The sequence below is a fragment of the Misgurnus anguillicaudatus genome, unplaced genomic scaffold (assembly GCF_027580225.2).
Source record: "Misgurnus anguillicaudatus unplaced genomic scaffold, ASM2758022v2 HiC_scaffold_27, whole genome shotgun sequence".
In the NCBI taxonomy this organism is placed as follows: Eukaryota; Metazoa; Chordata; class Actinopteri; order Cypriniformes; family Cobitidae; genus Misgurnus; species Misgurnus anguillicaudatus.
Window position 1 is genome coordinate 752500 of NW_027395277.1, and position 18957 is coordinate 771456.

Here is an 18957-nt window from a genome sequence, read left to right on the forward strand (position 1 = left end):
ATTACCCATCATTTTGTAACAAAACGTATTTTTTTGGCCCATTTTATCAGTAATATATGTATTTTTTGAAAAATTTGCTTTTTTTAGTTTATATTTTGCACTTCCTATTGAAAAATCCAGCTAAGACCAGCATGTAGCTGGTTTAAGCTGGTCCTTACAGCCCCAGCCTGGCAAGTTACCAAAGTGACACAGCTAGACCAGCTTGATACACCAGCAAAACCCAGCTGGGAGACCACCAAAAACCAGCTTACCAGCTTATGCTGGTCTTAGCTGTATTTTTTGTAGGGCATGCCTATTAGGTAATGACGTTCACTTGGAGTCCATGCCTACTTGATCCAAATACAGGAAAAATATGTCATGACTCATCTAAGTGGTAGACAAGTGGTAAAGTGTGAAGACCGCAAGTGTGGGTTGCTTACTTGGGTGGGTCCCTGTTACCAAAAGTTTGGTATTGTATCGTGAAAGTCGGTACAGAAAGTACATGCAGAATATTGAATGAATGTAAACGAATATGTGAATGTTTTAATCATTTCCCACATGTTATACACAAGACACATATGTCCCTTTATTTCAAAATAATGATAATAAACCAAATCCCTACTGAAAAATCTAGCTAAGACCAGCATAACTGTTGATCTGGTTTTAGCTGGTTAAGGTGGCAGTAGCTGGTCCTCCCAGCCTGGCAAAGCTAAGTCCAGCTAGACCAGCTTAAAAAGTGACCAAAACACAGCTAGACCAGCTAAAACCAAGCTGGGAGCTTATGCTGGTCTTAGCTGGATTCTTCAGTAGGGATCGGTAAACAATAAGGTATGAGAGGCTGTGCTGGAGCGTGTACTAAGGGTGTTTTTATAAGGACTAGCCTCGAGTACCTTATTGCTTATTTACCACGCAATACATATATTAAAGCAGACTGTAAACAGTATCGTAAATAAAACACAATAATAACAAACTTGAACTTAATTCAGGCATATTGACAATAATTATCTGCTGTGTTTAATAATAAAGAATAACAGAAGTGTTTTATTGTTTGTTGTACGACCATCAATGGTGTACAAGCTAACTGCAACAATTACTAGTTAAAAACATCTGTCAGCAATCAAAAAACAAAAGATGTTTAAATAAATGCAATTCAAAAATAAATCATTTGTAACTATAGATGGTTGAACATTGGGAGTGTGGACCATCCATGTGCTTCCATTAATCATTGTATAATTATTTGGGGGTCTCCTTAAAACAACAGCACACAAGTCATTACAACTTTTCAGAGTGACTGTCCTGCAGCCGAAACATATTGACTCATCACTGTCATTTTGCATATCTTTGATGCATAATGTATTTTAAAAATACACAGTTACAGTCATTTTTTGTTGTTGTTGTCGGAACAGAGCTGATATAACTTTTCTTTCAGTATATATCTTCTTTCAGACTTCGATACAGGCAGCAGGTGATTATCATCCCCACAATCTGTTACAAAAGAAGTAAAAAGGTGATATTCAGTACTAAACAACATTCAACAACACAAATAGAAGCCTTCATGTTTGCATTTATAGGATTTATATAAAAACGCAATTTATCACCTGTAAAAACGCAATCCCAAGACCCACCGAGCCCAAGATCAGCAGATGCTGAAGTAGAAACTCTTCTAGTTTTGATATACAGCCACCCTGAAAGAGAAAGAGACTTTAAAGTACATTTTATAGCTTCAGTAAGATATCATTGATGCACTAAATACTAAATGCACTAAATACTGATCAAAACTACCAAATGCTAACAAAAATTTCATGATTTTAACTCTTTAATTGCCAAGCCAGAAATTAAGCTCTGTTTTTGCAACGGCATACTAAAGGGTTAATGGTGCCACATGGTGACAAATGTTACCTCTTTGCAAAAGGAAAAACCACCAACAATCAAAAATGCATGATAATAAGGTGTCATGGCTTTGCAGTCAAAAAATGTCATTATAATGGGGCAATGGACCAAAAACAACCACGAACAACAAATAAAGGATAATTTTTTTTGATGCTGCACAAAAACTAAACATGCATCAAAACCAATGTTTTTACTAATCTTTGACATGCCCTAGACTGTGAAAAAGGTTAAAAAAATCCAGTCCACAATCACTTTTTATATTGAAAATCGATCATTTTGTGTGTTTCCTCCCCAAATCAGTAAAATCACTTATGATCTTAATTAAAGAGTTAAAATTATGGAATTTTTGTAAACATTTGGTAGTTTTGATCAGGACTGAGGTTGATTAACAGATTTATGCAAAAAATTTGAAAAAAATATTAATCTGATACATTTTTAAAGCCGTTATAGTTTAGTGAATGTTTTCATCCATGAACAAAACGAAAGGGTAGTAAATTTGCCCACGGTCTAATGCTGAGTTTTTTAAAAAATTTCAAAGCATTTTCCCAAAATATGTGTCAATATAAGATTTGTCACCAAAAATCATTCCACTTGCTGAAACACAGAGAAAGTTGTGGCCAAATTAAGACAAAAAAAAACCCATATTGGATAAAAACGTCCCCAACAACACATAAGGGTTAAGTTTGTTTCTCAGGTTTCATTTTTGTGCTTGAAATAACACCACAATCTGTTTCCTCTAAACTGAAATATAAAAGATGCTGTGCCGGCTGTGTACCTCCACCTTGTAGATATTAGACGGGTGGTCTCTGAACCCGCATCGTTCTGATGGGGTCTTACAGCAGCTGTCTGGCACCAGTCGTCCATCAGCAAACGTCTGAATCCATGCGCCCTCCCTCCAATCGGCTGAGCTGTTACTACCACAGCACTTCAACTGAACCGTACCACATATAAAGAGAGAAAGAATAAACAGTAACAGAAACTCATATAAGGAGAAAGTTAAATATATAATCTATTATTCTGTATAGAACCAGGAAGTTTCTTAGAAAATGCAAGAATTCTCACTATACTGCTGTTTTCCACAGCATGGCTACAATACGCTGACTACACTTTTAAAACTCATGATAAAACTTACGTCTTGCTGGAGTCTGTCCACAGCTCTGGTGATATCTTCTTGTCCCGGCTGCTGGTAGTTTTGCACCATCCGCTCTTTCAGATCAGCCCTGAGTTCAGCATTCAGCTGCGGTCACAGATAAACCCATTACACATGTTGCATTACTACTGTAAATATTTATGCAGGGGTATTGTACTGTGTATAAGAGTAGAAAATGTTGGGAAACTTGAGATGAAGATTTTGAAACCGAGAGGAAGATGTTATCATTTACAGGTACAAAGATCCATAAAATATGGTATAAAAGTTATCCACATAAGAATAACTTGTGCTATTATTGGTCTTTGTAGATGTTTACCTGGTAGCAGAGAGGAAAACACTGGAGGAAGAGGAGGAAGGAAGAAGATAAAGGGTTTTATACAGGTGGACAAACAGGAAAGTGGATGAGCGTGCAAACATACAGCATTCAACATGTTTATGTGGATTTAATGTGAATTTAATTTTGTGAAACAAAATTCAGATGGTTTTTATACAGTAACAGTTCACCCAAATATATAAATATATCTTTAGTTTCACTCCAAGCCCCTATAAAGCCCCTTACTTAAAATTAACCATGTTTTTTTGTGTATTGATTTCTATTGGCAAAAGCATGATTTTACGAGTAGGTTTATTTATGTTTTTTATAGCCAAACCATGGTAGGAAGTAGGGATGCATAACGATTAATCACGATTAATCTGTAGCAGAATAAAAGTTTTTGTTAACATCATATATGTGTGCGAACTGTGTATAATAATTATGCATATGTAAATATGCACACATGCATGTATAATTTTAACTATTTATATTTATATAAATATAAAAAAAATTGTTAAATCAACTCAGATTTACAAGTCATGCCAACAGAGATTTATAAGTTATAACAACTCACCTGTAGTTATAACAACTCATCTCTAGTCAAGATAAATAATAGTAAGTTGAAATGACTTGTAAATCCGAGTTGATTCAACAAAAAAATTTAAGGCAGCAAAGTATTTTTTACAGTGCAGTTTTGTGCTATATTTCAAGTCTTTTGAACACATGGGCTTTATTTTGTGTTTTTCAAAGTATGTCAATAATACACATCACCATTATCTTATGTCTAAAGCTCTTATTCATGAATTGTTTCTCATGAGGATGTCTTTAAAAAATGTATTTGCATGCCTGCTCCTAAACTCATGCACACGGATGAAGATAAATTTCCTAAGGATGTGCAGAATGACTTTCACATTGATCCCTTGAGATCTGAATTCAGACGGCAATTAAATTATCACACGACCTTAGTGTTTGTCAGAAAACAGTAGGTAATTTGGCTGGGAATTTTTACGGGGGTGGTCAAAGATAAACAAAGACATTCTGGATTTGGACATCAATTAAATCCTGACCACCCTCTGTAAATGATGAAAATACCTTACGCCCCCACGAGAAACAATTACCGTCCAAACAGGGCTTTTGTACGTGTCCGACTAAAAACAAACAAATGGGTCACAACAGCATGAAGGTGGGTGTGTAAATAATAGCAGAATGTTTGGGTGAGCTGTTTCTTTAAGAGATATTTGCATTCCCAAAATGCAATTGATAGGACATTCACGACTGTACTGTAACCACTGACATCAGGTTATTTACATGCAGAAATGTTTGAAGATGTTGAAATTAAAGGTAAAGTATACAGAGATATGTGCATCAGGAGAAGAATCCTGAATGTAAGGTCACTATTTTTACCATGGTGAATGCGAGTTTACCTCCTGATAATAAACGTAGGCCAAAATTCCAGCTGTGATCTCCAGTAAGAAGATAAACAGCAACAGAACAAAGTACTGCAAAGTAAAAAATTTACATTATCTTACGGGAAGTCGTGTTATATTCACGCAAAATTTTATCAATTTATTTGTGTTCAAATTCAGCTTTTTTACATCCCTTGAGCACGAATGTCTTTTTCATGTCACTCGCACGAATTTCTATAAATAGTTTCTCGTGTCCATGGCACGACTTTCATTTTCGTGTCATTTTATGTATTGTTTCTCTTTTTTCCCCTTTTTTTAATCATTGTCGCTTGGAGTTAGGGTTAGATTTGGGGTTTGGATGCCTAAAAATGTAACAGAAAGTGATTCTATCCAACTTCAAGTGACAATGGTAAGAAAATGGGAAAAAAGAGAAAACAATACATAAGACATTCGTTCTCAAGGCATGTAAAAAAGTTGAATTTCGTGCCATTGACACAAATAAATTGATCAAATTTTGCAACTATAACTATATAACACGATTTTCCGTGATATCAGTCTGGAAAAATATATGCAGATATGTGACCCTGGACCACAAAACCAGTCATAAAGGTGAATTTTCTTTCATCTGAAAGTTGAATAAATAAACTTTCTATTGATTTATGGGACATTATTTGGCCGAGCTACAACTATTTGAAAACCTGGAATCTAAGGGTGAAAATAAAATTGCGAAATATTGCAAAATTGCCTTTAAAGTTGTCCAGATGAAGTCCTTAACAACACATATTACTTATGATAAATACATTTTTAATATATTTACAGTAGGAAATTTACAAAATATCTTCATGGATCATGATCTTTACTTAACATCCTAATGATTTTTGGCATAAAATTTTTTGATAATTTTGACCCATACAATGTATAGTTGGCTATTGCTACAAATAAACCCGTGCAACTTATGACTGGTTATGTGGTTCAGGGTCACAAATAATAAATGCACACTGTAAATGCAAACATGGTACTTACTTAAAAATAGTAAATTGACCTTAATCAGTTTTTATCAACCTGCTTTTAACACTTGCTTTTAGTGAGTTACTTGTACTTTGAGGTTGAAAAATCTTACCAGCTCAGTCTACGTGAGCTGGATTAATATAGAAAAAGTAAGTTTATGACATGTGGACATGCGCAGATCAGTCCTCTCTGACATGCCTAAACCCAACCAATCAAGGTGCTTCGTGGGGCGGGTCTTGGATTTGCGGGAATCGTAATTTTGCAGACGGTCGTTATGTCACCTCACCACATGCTGCAACTGACCAGGTGGAGCTGGACCTAAACATCGCTTCTACGGCACTTGTGATTATCTTCAGCCGATATCATTTTGCTTGGCACACTCATTTGGTGAGTAAATATTTTACCCGTGTGCACACCGTTTTGTTTCTGTAAGTCAGCCCCAGTGTTTTGTGCTTGATATGCGTGTAGTAATGTCTGCTTACGGTAGCTAACTATATATTATAGACATAACGTGGCTATATTTTGCTGAAACTTGGTAAATACTTTATTATTTTTTCAATCCACAACTTCCTCGGTGTTGAAAATTGGTAACTTAAGACTTTTGACACTTTAAAATTCAGGAATAACTGCAGTGTTATGCGTTGCCTCAAGAATCGACAGCGGGATGACGTCAAAGTATCGCGAGAACGAGACGAAATAAGATTTGCTTGAATCATTCTCGCGGTACTTTGACGTCATCCGGCTGTCGGTTCTTGCGACGCCGCATGAAGTCGAAGAAGCCTAGTAAGGTAACTTTTGTCGAGTAACGTACTGATTAGCATGATGACAGACTGATCCCGGTGGTTTGTGAGTTTCCAGAGCTTTATAACTGATTTTTATAAGTTTAGGCAGAACAAGTATGTATCGTTTTATTTTAAGCTAGGCTGTAAAGTTAGCACTAATGCTAATTTAGCTACCAATAAAAACAGTCTGTGCTTATCTAAGACAAGATTACCACGTGTGTCGACACATGATTGGGGATATCCCCACAATGTTATTTTATTCAACACTCGCACTTAACTCTGGTCGATATTCGTAGCTTTGCCATTTCCATGGTTACCACGTGTAGTACCCAGATCAGACATGTTACAGACAATAGTGTCTCCCTGTCTGAATTTTTGTACACCGTTTATCATAGCCTGTTATGATAGGTAACGTATTTGCTGGCATACTCCGTTGCTAACATTATTATTCAAGGTCATCTTGTATATAATGTGCACATTTTAATAAGGGGAACTGTCGGTGGGTTATATGCCTATGTTAGTTTTCACATGTAACGTTACTTGTTTGTGAGTTGTGGTGAACTTTGGTTGTATTAAATTGTTGTATTTTTTTAAACTGTCCTCTTTCAGGCTCAAGCAGAATGGTAATCAATCCTCCTCACGTTCCATAATCCCAGCAATAAAAGGTATTTTCAACTAATAACTGTTATTATTGCATGTTAAAGTAAAAGTTATGCTTTCATCAGAGCAATTGGATTACAACAAAAGCGAATCAATTAAAAAAATTCAAAGTAAATATCTTGTGTGTCTAAATGAATTTATCATTATAGTATATTTCATCATACAGAATATTTTGTGCATATGTTGAATTGCAAATATTTGATGTAATTGGTATTTCTGAACTGTCTTTATAGATACTGTGGACAGTCCATCATACCCAGGACTACAGTATCCTAGATGCCAACCACATAAGTGAGTCATTTACCTTTTGTACTGCTCTGTTCACTTGTCTTGAAGTTCAATGTTGAAAAGCTTGATAATTAGATTTTTGCAAGGATTTAGTTTTTCCTATAGCTCTGGTATTTAAAGTCTGATAATGCAGCCGGCCCTATCTTGCACCCGATGCACAGCGGACTTTCCCTCCACAGACGCATGTTAGTAAACTAGGAATGAACTTCTGCTCCCTGGGCTGTTCAGTGCAAAAAAATAAGGCGTGTTCTGGCGCAAACAATCCCTGATGCTATTTTGCAGTTCCCAATGTCTAAAGTCAGTGGCGGAATTGTTTTAAGCGTTGCTTGTGGTATTCAGATGTTATTTTAAGCGAGCATGCTTGGCCATAATGTAGAGTGTGCACAACGAGCATACACTTTGATTCCCTCATCTACACGGATGCATTCTCATTTTTGCTAATCATACATTATTACAAGGAAAAATATTAAAACATTCATTGTTGTGTCCATGAAGATGTGAGAGAATTTTTATAAATCTACCTTACACACTAACCCAAATTATTATTATTTTTTTAACCAGAGCTTATTTGTGTGGGTGTCTCCCATCATCCCCATATAATCTCACTTCTTTGTGTTTTAGTGGAAGAAATGAAGAAAAAACAACCAAATGTGGCACTCTCATTTCACAAATGATGGACCAATCATTCCCACTATGCAGACAAGAAATTGTAAAAAACAAGGGCCTGCTGTACAGAACATGGTTAAACGATGGCCAGCACTTTTCACAGAGAGACAGGTAACCTATTTTTGTTTTCAACCAATAAAATGATGCAAATCAAAAACAAATTCAAAATGTGGCTAGAAATCCAAACACTTGTTGGAATGTTAATACCCCTCTCTACTTTTTCAGGTGTTTGCTGAGTTTAATAGAATCGCCAGTAAGAATCTTGAGGGAGACTTGAGGCTTTGGACCAGTATTCCCCACGTTTCATCAAACTTTTTAAAACCAAAAGGGAAACTCAAGGACTGAGTTGGCCAGAAACTCAAGGAGCTGATGCAGCACATGAACTGGCTGGTAAGTAGGTTCATTTTGCTTTTGATCTGTATGATAGTTCATCAGGTTCTAAATGAGACAATCCAGACCAACCTATTTTATTTCCTGTCTGCTTGTGCCTTGCACTTTACTCTGTTAAAGGGCCATTTCACCGATAGGAACATTAATCTTTATGGAAAGTGAGTCATATTTGTAGTCAAAATGTAACATAAATGTAGAATTTTGTGCCTATTTGACAGAGAAAAGACAAAATGTGACTTTAGAGCACATTTGTATGAAAAACTACAACTGCCACTATGCACCACAATGCACAGCTCTGCAAGCCACTCCCATTACTCGGAACACGGCTCAGACATGCTATTATGTACATAAATGCCACGTTAGTAAAACAAAGAAAATAGCCACCACCACTGTGTCTGACTGACACCAATCATGATTTACTTTTAAACGTGATGTTACATTGTGGTACACACAATAACACTCTGGCCTGGTGTGTAGCAAAGTCTTATTCAAACAGTAACGTGCGGTTTCAGATCCGCAGTACAAATGTCTTTCCAAGTACTTAAAAAAAGTGTATGCAATTTAAATGTTTATTTAGTTTTACCAATTTTCTTTTTGTCTCTCGTTTACTGTAATTACATTTGTGTTATTATTGGCCTCACTGCTCTCACAATATAGACATATAAAACACCGCTCAGATATGCTATTGTGTACATAAATGCCACGTTAGTATAACAACGAAAATATAAACACTCACTTTAGTCAGACGTCCGTTTGTCCCTGCATCCTCCACACAAACGCGTCCCCTGCATAATATCTCCACAGACGCGCTGCCTCAGCTCTTGGAGCTTGTGCTCGTAAACCGAAACACGTCTTTGAAATAAGCACGCGACCAGAAACATTCACAAAACAAACGTCCATATCCTTATCTGATCCAGAAATGTTAAACCGAAAGCAAACGGCGCGAGTCCGTCCAAGCTTATATACTCCGCAGCGCGTCTGCTCGTAAACCGAAACATGTCCGTGAAATAAACGTTCCAAATGCGCGCAAACTTCCTCTCTTGCATAGAAACCTTCACCAAACAAACGTCCATATCCGTATCTGATGCAGAAATGTTATAAAGAAGCCACACAGCGAGAGAACAGGCAAGCTTCTCTACGCAGCAGAGGCCGATGGTTGCTGCTTCTTCACCGGGCTCCTCTACCCAGCCGACGCCCAGGCTCCGGCCTACTCCTCGGGCTTCTGTTCCTACATCTGCCTCAGCTCTTTGCAGTATTGTGGCTCATAAAGGTGCAATGAACAGCGGATTAGAGCATCACGCTTGTAAAATCACCCTCTTCCATGTAATACTGATTAACTTCCACTGTTATTGTAACATGAATTCTGGCTCGCTCCACAACTTCTGTTTAGCTTAGCTTAGCATAAAGATGGCGGCTGGTCGTTTTTTTTCGGTCTGTGTTCGTATAGTTTCGTAAGTCCCACCCACTTATCTGTAATTGGTCTGAAGCGTGAGTGGGTCCCACCCATAGCCCCCACCTTGGAAAAATGAGGAATGAGTGTCTGTAGTCTTTCACACTCAATAGAGATACAGGATTTCCTTCTTTCAATGACGCAAAATGACGATTTTTACATCATTGAAAGAAGGAAGTGCCTCACTGAAATCAGTATTTCTCCCCTCTCAGGGGAAACTGAGGGAATGGTGCACGACCATTCAAAAACATGACTGGGGTTCTAACGGTACAAAGCTTAATGCAAATGGGTGAAGTTTCCCTTTAACTTATCTTTTCTCTCTCTGTGTATCATTAGACACCAGACGTGACAGTACTTCGCTCATTTGTCCTCAAAGGCATGACGACTCCAGTGAATTCTACAAGACCTGCTCTGTAAGTACTTGCACATAAAAAAAGTTTGGTCTGCATGAATATAAAACTATACCTGCAACGCATCATCATATTTGTCATTCTGAATAAACGTGGCTGAAACCAGTCGATCGCAAGAGCGGTAGATCGCACATAAGTTAACTGCTGCTCCACGCGCGAAATTGGCATTATCGTCTTTAATTGTGAAACACGCAAGTCTTTTGAGTTGTTGTGCCTTTCTTCTTATGCCAGGCTGCTGCAGCTCAGTCGTCTAACTTCCAAAATTCACCAGGATGTGCATTCTTGCCTTCACGCAGGAGCTGATCCACGGTGTGTGTGTATGTGTGTGCGCGCATGCGTAAGCAAACGAGAGAGAGAGGGGCAGCGTAGTGCTGATTTGTATGCTTCTGATGCTGTTGTCATTTTCTAGTAGAAGAGCCCGCGGTAGGTAGAAATTACCAGAGCCAAATAAACGATTTACTTGTATAAAAAAATACATTTAGCAGTTTGGCTTTCCTAAGGGTCTATATAACCGGTTCTGAAACGAGCCTATTAAAATTAACATATCGCAATACATACCGCAAGAGGCCACAATGCATATCGACATATGGATTTTTGGCCATATCGTCCATCCCTACTCGCGATGCGCCTATATTTAAAATAAAAAAATATTGGTTGCAGGGAAAATGGTCCAATGAACGGTTCAATATGAATACGCTTATTGTTACACCCCTAATACCTACACAACTAATTTGAGAGATGTAAGTAGAAATAAAATGTTCCAAATAAACGTTATACATATTCATTCATTTCAAATTTAAGGATTAGGAGTCTAGGTTGAACAGTCAGTGTTACTGTTCAAATATGTATAGACCTTATTGGATCTTCATAGCTGTAGTTTAACCAAATCAAATATATTTTGTTTGCTTTATTGTTACAATCCAATGTGAAAACGTATTTAAAGCCATATTCTCTGATAACATTACAAAAATAAAAATGAATGTTTTAGACTAGCATAAATTGCAATGCTAAAGAATTTGTGTCTTTGTAGGATGCAGCGAGAGACAAGGCTCTAGAATGCATCACTGTTGGTGTCCTGACGGTTGTCAGTGAAGATAGTCCTCACGAAGCTTAGTGGTCCTCCAGCCCATCTCCACTGCCATCATTCTGGAGGGAGGTATTGTTATGGATAATGTTAAGAACTTGCCTCAAGTCTTTTGTTTGGGCTTACATATGCATTGCATTTGGATTACCCAAAATGCATGGCAAATACACTCAACTTCATTCAGACTGTGATGCTTGGACTGGGAAAGAAAAACCTCCCACCAAAACGGTTGACTCTGAAGAACAGTCTTCTGGGTTAGAACAATAAAGAGCTGTCAGATAGCACTTTGTAAGCTTTGCAGCTATTAATGTTTTCCTGTTATTAGAGACAGTTTGATGTTTTCATGCAACTGTATTTGCTTCTGATCTTAATAAAAAAAGAAATTCTATTAAAGTCTGTAATGTTATGCAGGTATGCTAATGTTGGAAACAGAGCCACCGTGTTTTATTAAGAGTTGTTTATTAAGTGTTAGTATTAGATAATAATGTCAGAAAATAACCTACCACGGTTGTACTGTTAACATTTGTGTTTTAGGAAAGCTTTTTATAGTTGTAATGTAGTACAAATACAAACCCCAAGGAGTGATGTTTTTGTTTGTGTTGCTTTAATCCTTTCACTGCTCACTTTGGGACACACAAGCATTTGTTGTACTTTCAGTTTAAAATGCAATTTTTAACTGAATACAATTTTTTAATGTAAAAAAAGTTAAATTTTAACTGTCTGCATTTAAATAAACCACAACTTTGTTTAGCTGCTGTTATGTACGTGAATGTGCATTGAATAAATGATGTAATGTAGCTGAATGAAGTGAGTGTTCTTTTAAATTACATGTTTGTGATGTGTTTATTAGATCGTAACAACAAAACAAGGACGAATTAAAGGAAATTGGTTTCTTTGAGTAAGCAGAACTAAAAATATTAAGTTGTAGGTATTCAGTAATTCTAAGTGGAGTTTAAATGAAAAAAGTTACATGAACTTAAAAAAAGCGTGTTAGTGGTACTACTAGATTAGTACTGCACACTTAAAATAAACAAGATTTTCTAAATCACTAATCTTAAGCTAACTTTGCTTACTTTTTTTGAGGCAACGAGTTTGCATACTTTTTTTAAGTAAGGTCAACTAATTACATTTTACAGTGCATTCATTATATACTGTACATATAAACTGGGTGATTACAAGGGTGTTGCAAAATGAGTATATCAAGTAAGCCCAACCCTCATATTCTGGTCAAGAGCAATGGCATGTGTCCTTATTTTATTAACCTGTGTTATTAGAAAAAAGTTAACTATGAAGGTTAATCTTTAGCTGAAAAAAACAATCTCTTTCTTTCTTTCTCTCTCTCTGCCTGTATTATTTCTCTGCTGTTTCCTACAACATTCCAAGTTTTGTTATTTCCCAGCCTACCAACCTCCTTATTCCTGGTCTCTGGATTCTCTCTGCTGCCCACCATTCCTCAACTATGACTCAGTTTCTAAGTCCGTCTCTTAAAGATACACCCATCTTTATATAATTCAGAGGTATACTGTATATTTATAGCATTGAATATTAACATCTTTGTGACAACTGAAAGCACACACAAACAAACACACACACACATATGCTAATTTTAAACTGAAGTGACCGCGTGTACCCAGAATAATTCCTGACATCGTCCATTGACACGCTGCTGAATGTCAAGACTCCAGGCGTCCTGAATCTGGCTACTGTAATGCAATGTTTACACTCTCCACTTTCTTCATTCTTCAAATAGTTTACTTTGTGCCGGACTTTATCACATTTTGTACTGAAATGACTCAGTATTTGCACAAATATTTAATGCCATTTGTAAAATAATGTCTTCTCCAATCCAGAATATCACAGAGACTTGACATATGGGCAACTCTTTTGACTTAAAGGGACACTCTACTTTTTTTGAAAATATGCTAATTTTCCAGCTCCCCTAGAGTTAAACATTTTCACTGTTTTGGAATCCATTCAGATGATCTCTGTGTCTAGCGGTACCATTTTTAGCATAGCTTAGCATAATCCATTGAATCTGATTAGACCATTAGCATCGCGCTCAAAAATTATCAAAGAGTTTTGATATTTTTTCTATTTAAAACTTGACTCTTCTGTAGTTACATTGTGTACTAAGACCGACGGAAAATTAAAAGTTGCGATTTTCTAGGCCGGTATGGCTAGGAGCTATACTTTCATTCTGGCGTAATAATCAAGGACTTTGCTGCCGTAACATGGCTGCAGCGGGCGCAATGATATTGCACAGCGCCTGAAAATTGTGCCCTGCTATTGAAAGTTACTAAGGGGACTGTGTAATATCACTACGCCTGCTGCAGCCATGTTACGGCAGCAAAGTCCTTGATTATTATGCCAGAATAACCACATCAGCCTTGAAAATCCCAACTTTTAATTTTCTGTCGGTCTTCTGTAGTTACTAGATGTAACTACAGAAGAGATGTAACTACAGAAGAGTCATGTTTTAAACAGGAAAAATATCAAAACTCTTTGGTTATTTTTAGCGCGATGCTAATGGTCTAATCAGATTCAATGGATTATGCTAAGCTATGCTAAAAGTGCTAGCGCCAGACACGGAGATCAGCTGAATGGATTCCAAAACAGTAAAAATCAAATGTTTATCTCTAGGGGAGCTGGAAAATTAGTATATTTAAAAAAAGTGGAGTGTCCCTTTAGGCACCTAGCAACACCCTAGCAACCATATTGCAAAGTTTCAAAAACTGCGTAGAATGCCTTAGCAACTGTATAGCAACAACCATCCATGACACTTTTTTTATGAAAACCTTACTCTTGCATGGGTACTTTTAATATTATAAAATGGTAAGTTCCAGTCTTTGATTCTGATTGGTCAATAGCTGTGGTTTATTCAACATTAAACACAGCTATGACCTCTGAATGCTACTAATGCAACAAACTTTAAAATGTATCATTTACATTGACTTCATTACCCACAATGCTCTCTTACCACTATAAGCAGACTTCTTTGTTCCTTGATGGTGGCACAGCAGCCCAATATCCCAGTGATCACGACTATGGCTCCTGCACCAATCAAAATGTACGCTGCAAAAGCATAGATGCTGGAGGAGAGAAGGCTTATATAGTCGCTTTTATCCACCAAAGTCCATACGCCCACGGCCATCACAGCGCCCCCTGCCAACTGAGAGGTACAGTAACATAAAACTGGTCCTTTATTGCATGTAACAATTTACACTGTAAATTATAAAAATTAAGTTGAAATAACTTAAGCTAATTCAACTTAATTTTAGAATTTATTGCAACTCCTTACTAGTCAAGAAAGTTTAAATGAATTGTAAAGTGCAACAAGGATTATTTTTACAATGTAAACACTTTGTAATTTTCGTGCATTTGGCAGATGCTTTTATCAACCTGATCTCACAAATTCCGTGACATAGTCATGCAATATTTTGCTCATTTTTGCGTGTCATTATCACATATTTTCACCATTTTATGTGCCTGTGCCACGACTTTCTTTTTCGCGTCAGTTTCATGTATTGATTACTCAACTGTTTTTCCTATTTTCTTACCATTTTCGCTTCGGTTTGGGGTTAGAACGACCTTCTGTTACATAAAATGACATCCTTGCCCAAACCCAACTCTAACCCTAACGTCAGGCTACAATGATTTAAAAAGCATACGAACAATAGTAGAAACCAATAGTTAAAGTGACATCCTAACGCAAACAGCAAATCTAACCCCAAACCGAAGCGACGATGGTTTAAAAATAGGAAAAACAGTTGAGTAACCAATACATGAAACTGACACGAAAAAGAAAGCCATGGCACGTAAAATGGTGAAAATACGTGACAATGACATGCAAAAATTTTCAAAATATTGCGTAACTATTTCAAGGAATTTGTGAGATCATGTTGGCTTTTATTTAAAGAGCACCTATGGTCCGATTCACGTTTTTACATTTCTTTTGGTGTGTAAGTGTGTATTAGTTCATGTTAACGATATGCAAAAGGTACAAACCCCAAAGTAAATGATGACGCAAGTTATCATCTCCAACATAAATCTCTACAAAAAACACACGGATTGTAGGCAACAGTTTACTTCCTGGGATTGGTGATGTAGTAAAGACCGACATTATCATAATTCATCCCGTTTCGGACTCACAGCCTGTAAATTAACTCCTGTTAGCATTGCATTGTGAGCGAGTCTTTCAAACATGGTAAAGAGCGTCACATTTCTGGCTGCCGTGAGTGAAATCTGGAGCTACAAAAATGTACGGTATGTGAAAATAATGCGTTTTTTAACCATAAACCATGCGAACACATTGTATTATACCAAATACACAAAATAGGGCTGTCAAAAGATTAATCGCGATTAATCGCATCCAAAATAAAAGTCTGTGTTTACATAACATATGTGTGTTTACTGTGTGTAAATATTATGTATATATAAATACACACACATTCATGTATATATTTAAGAAATATTTGCATTTATATACTGTATATAAATGTATATAATTTATGTTATATAGAAACATAAATATTTTATATATAAATATAACCAATTTTTCTTAAATATATACATGTCTGTGTGTGTTTTTATATATAAATAATAATTATACACACTACACACACATATGTTATGTAAACACAAACTTTTATTTGGGATGCGATTAATCGCGATTAATCTTTTGACAGCCTTAAAAATAACATTTAATAACATGTTTTTTAGCAATGAAATAGGTGCTCTTTAAAGTACACTGTAAAACCTAAAAGTTAACTCAACTCAAACCATTTAAGTAAACCGGTTGCATTAGTTTTAAAACGCATACATTTGAGTACTGTGAACTTAAACAAATCGAGTCATATGCAGTTATGCACTTATATTTAAGTTCACACTACTTAAATATAAGTGCATAATTGCACATGACTCAAGTTCACAGTACTTAAATGTATGTGTTTTATAACTTAAATGGTCTAATGCCGGGGTTCTCAAACTGGGGGGCGGGGCCCGCAGGGGGGCCGCGAGATGGTGCCAGGGGGGCCCCAGTTTTATGACATTTTATAAAATACATAAATTTTTCATGAATTCTGTGTAATTAAACATAAAAAAATAAGGCTACTAATCAAAAGCACTACTTTTTTTGTATAATTTAATATGTGTTTTAGTCAAATGTTTTTTGTCACAAATTTTCTTTGGGGGGCTGCGAAGGAATGCGCCATACACAAGGGGGGCCGCACGCTGAAAAAGTTTGGGAACCACTGGTCTAATGCAACCGGTTTACTTAAATGGTTTGAGTTAAGTTAACTGTCAGGTTTTACAGTGTAAGTCCATATATATATATTCAAGTATATACTTTTATTAGCATGTGGGTTCCCTGTGATTCAAACCCTTGACCTTTGCTCTACCGCCTGAGCATCAGGAGCACTTTAACTGGAGCAACTCACCCAAAAGAGAAGATTGAAGATGAACAGGAGGTATTTGAGGCATATCGTCCCACAGTTATTCGTTTTTTCTTCAACATCTGCCATCCTGAAACAGATGGGAGAGTTTTACAGGCTTTTAAAAACAGCATCCGTTTGACAGGTGTGAGTAAAACCATGAGTCCAGCCTGACACCACCGACCGGCCGAACTTTATCTGCTTCAGCAAAGACCCCGAATGATGTGACAACACTGACTTTTGTAAGGCAAAGCTTGCTGAAATATCTTTATTGTGTAATACTCCCATATCATTTTCACTCCAAAATACAGATCTGGTTAAAGAGCATGCATTGCAGGAAGAATTTTCTTCATGCAACATTACATTTCTTATGTTTCATTTTGATTTTGGGGTAAAGCGTGACCTTTAATAAACCTTAAAGATGTTAATGTATTGATCAACTCGATGGTGTCCCTAAAAGCAGTGTAAATGCACACACATGCATACAGTTTGCATTAGACTGGGAGAGTCTGGGCTAAAACTGGAGCTGTTTTTAGTCTGAATAATCTGGATTCATGACAAGATATGTGACTCACTCACAGAAAGTGTGAGACAGTCAAAGAGACAGACCGGCTCTAATAAAAGAAAGAAAAGCTTTTACTATAGTAACTCTGTAACCTCAGCTGAAGATATACTGTATCTCTGACTGTCTAACTTTAATTTCTCTTCAGTCAGTGTGAGAAACAGACTCGTAAAGTTCGACGCTACGGCTCGTGTTTTTACACCTGCTTGTTTCTCAGGCTGCTGCTGGCTTTCCTTAACATCTAAAAAAACAAACTTAGTGAAAAGTAAATAAAACGCTGTAAAGTAGTAGTAAAAACATATAGGTAGTGAATATATAAAATAAAATGTTCTTCAGATGTTCATTCAGCCAAAAATGCTTCTTGTATGACATCATGAGGCACCTTTATATTTAAGAGCGTTGGATCTTGTATGCATGCATGACCTATGGTTGCCCACCATAAGATTGTTTATTAAATAGATAAACAGATCATTCATAGTTAAACAAGTTGTTCTAAACATCATCCGAGTGTCATATGCTGTCATGAGCTGAATTGTGTTTATTTTAAGTTCTCACATCTCGCTGTCTGAGGAATCTGTGAAGTTTATTACAGATCCTGTTACCTGCAACTAAATATACAAGACAGGCCACGAGATTATAAATACATATATATTTACTTGTTAAAGGGATAGTTCACCCAAAAATTATGTTATTTGTTGTTACAAACATGTATACATTTCTTTCTTCTGAATGATGCCCACAAAGGAAGAGATTTTGAGGAATGTTTGCAACCAAACCGTTCATGAGACCCATTCACTTACATCTAGTATTATTTTATCCTATACTATAGAAGTAAATGGGGCTCACTGGTTTGGTTACAAACATTCCTCAAAAAATGTTCCTTTGTGTTCAACTAAACATAGAAATTTATACAGATTTGTTACAACATGAGAGTAAGTAAATGATGACAGAACTTTCATTTTTGGGTGAACTACCTTTAAATAAATATATTTTATTCAGATATAATTATTAAGGTCATTATGGCTTTAGGACGCCTTGATGTGAAACATTTATAAGTATGTTATTTTAAAGGATAACATACATTTAAAACAATAAAATATTTGTTGTTAAAATTAAATATTTTGCAAAATCGTATAAATCAAATTATTATACAAATGCTGCGTATTCATTACCAAAAAAAACAAAACAAAGGTAATAAAGTAAATCACGCTTTACTCACCTTATGAAACAATTAAAAGCGTTTGATGAAAATAATCTGATTTGTTAAATGAAGTTTGAGTAAAGTTTTTCTCGTGTCCTTTTGCAAGTTGTGTTCGCTGTAGGCTGTGCCCGCGCGCGCCTGGTGTCTTGCGAGGGCGCGCGGGGAGCGCGCGGCACTATTAGCATACGTGCAGACCGAGAGAGGGCGTTGTCGTTATGCCTCATAATAACCCCAAAAACATCATAACAAGAAAAATAATACAGATGTTGATAATAGAGATCTAAAGTTA

General features: G+C 36.4%; 1 protein-coding gene and 1 long non-coding RNA gene across 5 annotated transcripts; one reads left to right on the plus strand and one right to left on the minus strand.

The window, feature by feature from the left end:
* Positions 1–511: 511 nt before the first annotated feature.
* Positions 512–18846, minus strand: LOC141362497 (CD151 antigen-like). Of its 2 annotated transcripts, XM_073864661.1 has the most exons (9): positions 18687–18846; positions 16912–16996; positions 14454–14645; positions 4757–4831; positions 3336–3356; positions 3002–3106; positions 2645–2800; positions 1578–1664; positions 512–1464 (listed from the first exon to the last, which is right to left on the minus strand). In XM_073864661.1, the coding sequence occupies exons 2-9, from the start codon at positions 16993–16995 to the stop codon at positions 1405–1407; spliced, it is 780 nt and encodes a 259-aa protein (XP_073720762.1). In that variant the 5' UTR covers position 16996; positions 18687–18846; the 3' UTR covers positions 512–1404. The 2 variants fall into 2 exon arrangements, with proteins under 2 accessions (XP_073720762.1, XP_073720763.1); XM_073864662.1 differs by lacking the exon at positions 3336–3356.
* LOC129455191 (uncharacterized) lies at positions 4838–13402 on the plus strand. Of its 3 annotated transcripts, none has more exons than XR_012368278.1 (7): positions 4838–6133; positions 7138–7193; positions 7422–7479; positions 8098–8253; positions 8368–8532; positions 10319–10395; positions 11423–13402. It is a non-coding gene; the product is annotated as an uncharacterized lncRNA (long non-coding RNA). The 3 variants fall into 3 exon arrangements; XR_012368279.1 differs by lacking the exon at positions 4838–6133 and adding an exon at positions 6367–6592; XR_012368277.1 differs by lacking the exon at positions 4838–6133 and having other exon boundaries at positions 6866–7193.
* Positions 18847–18957: the final 111 nt, after the last annotated feature.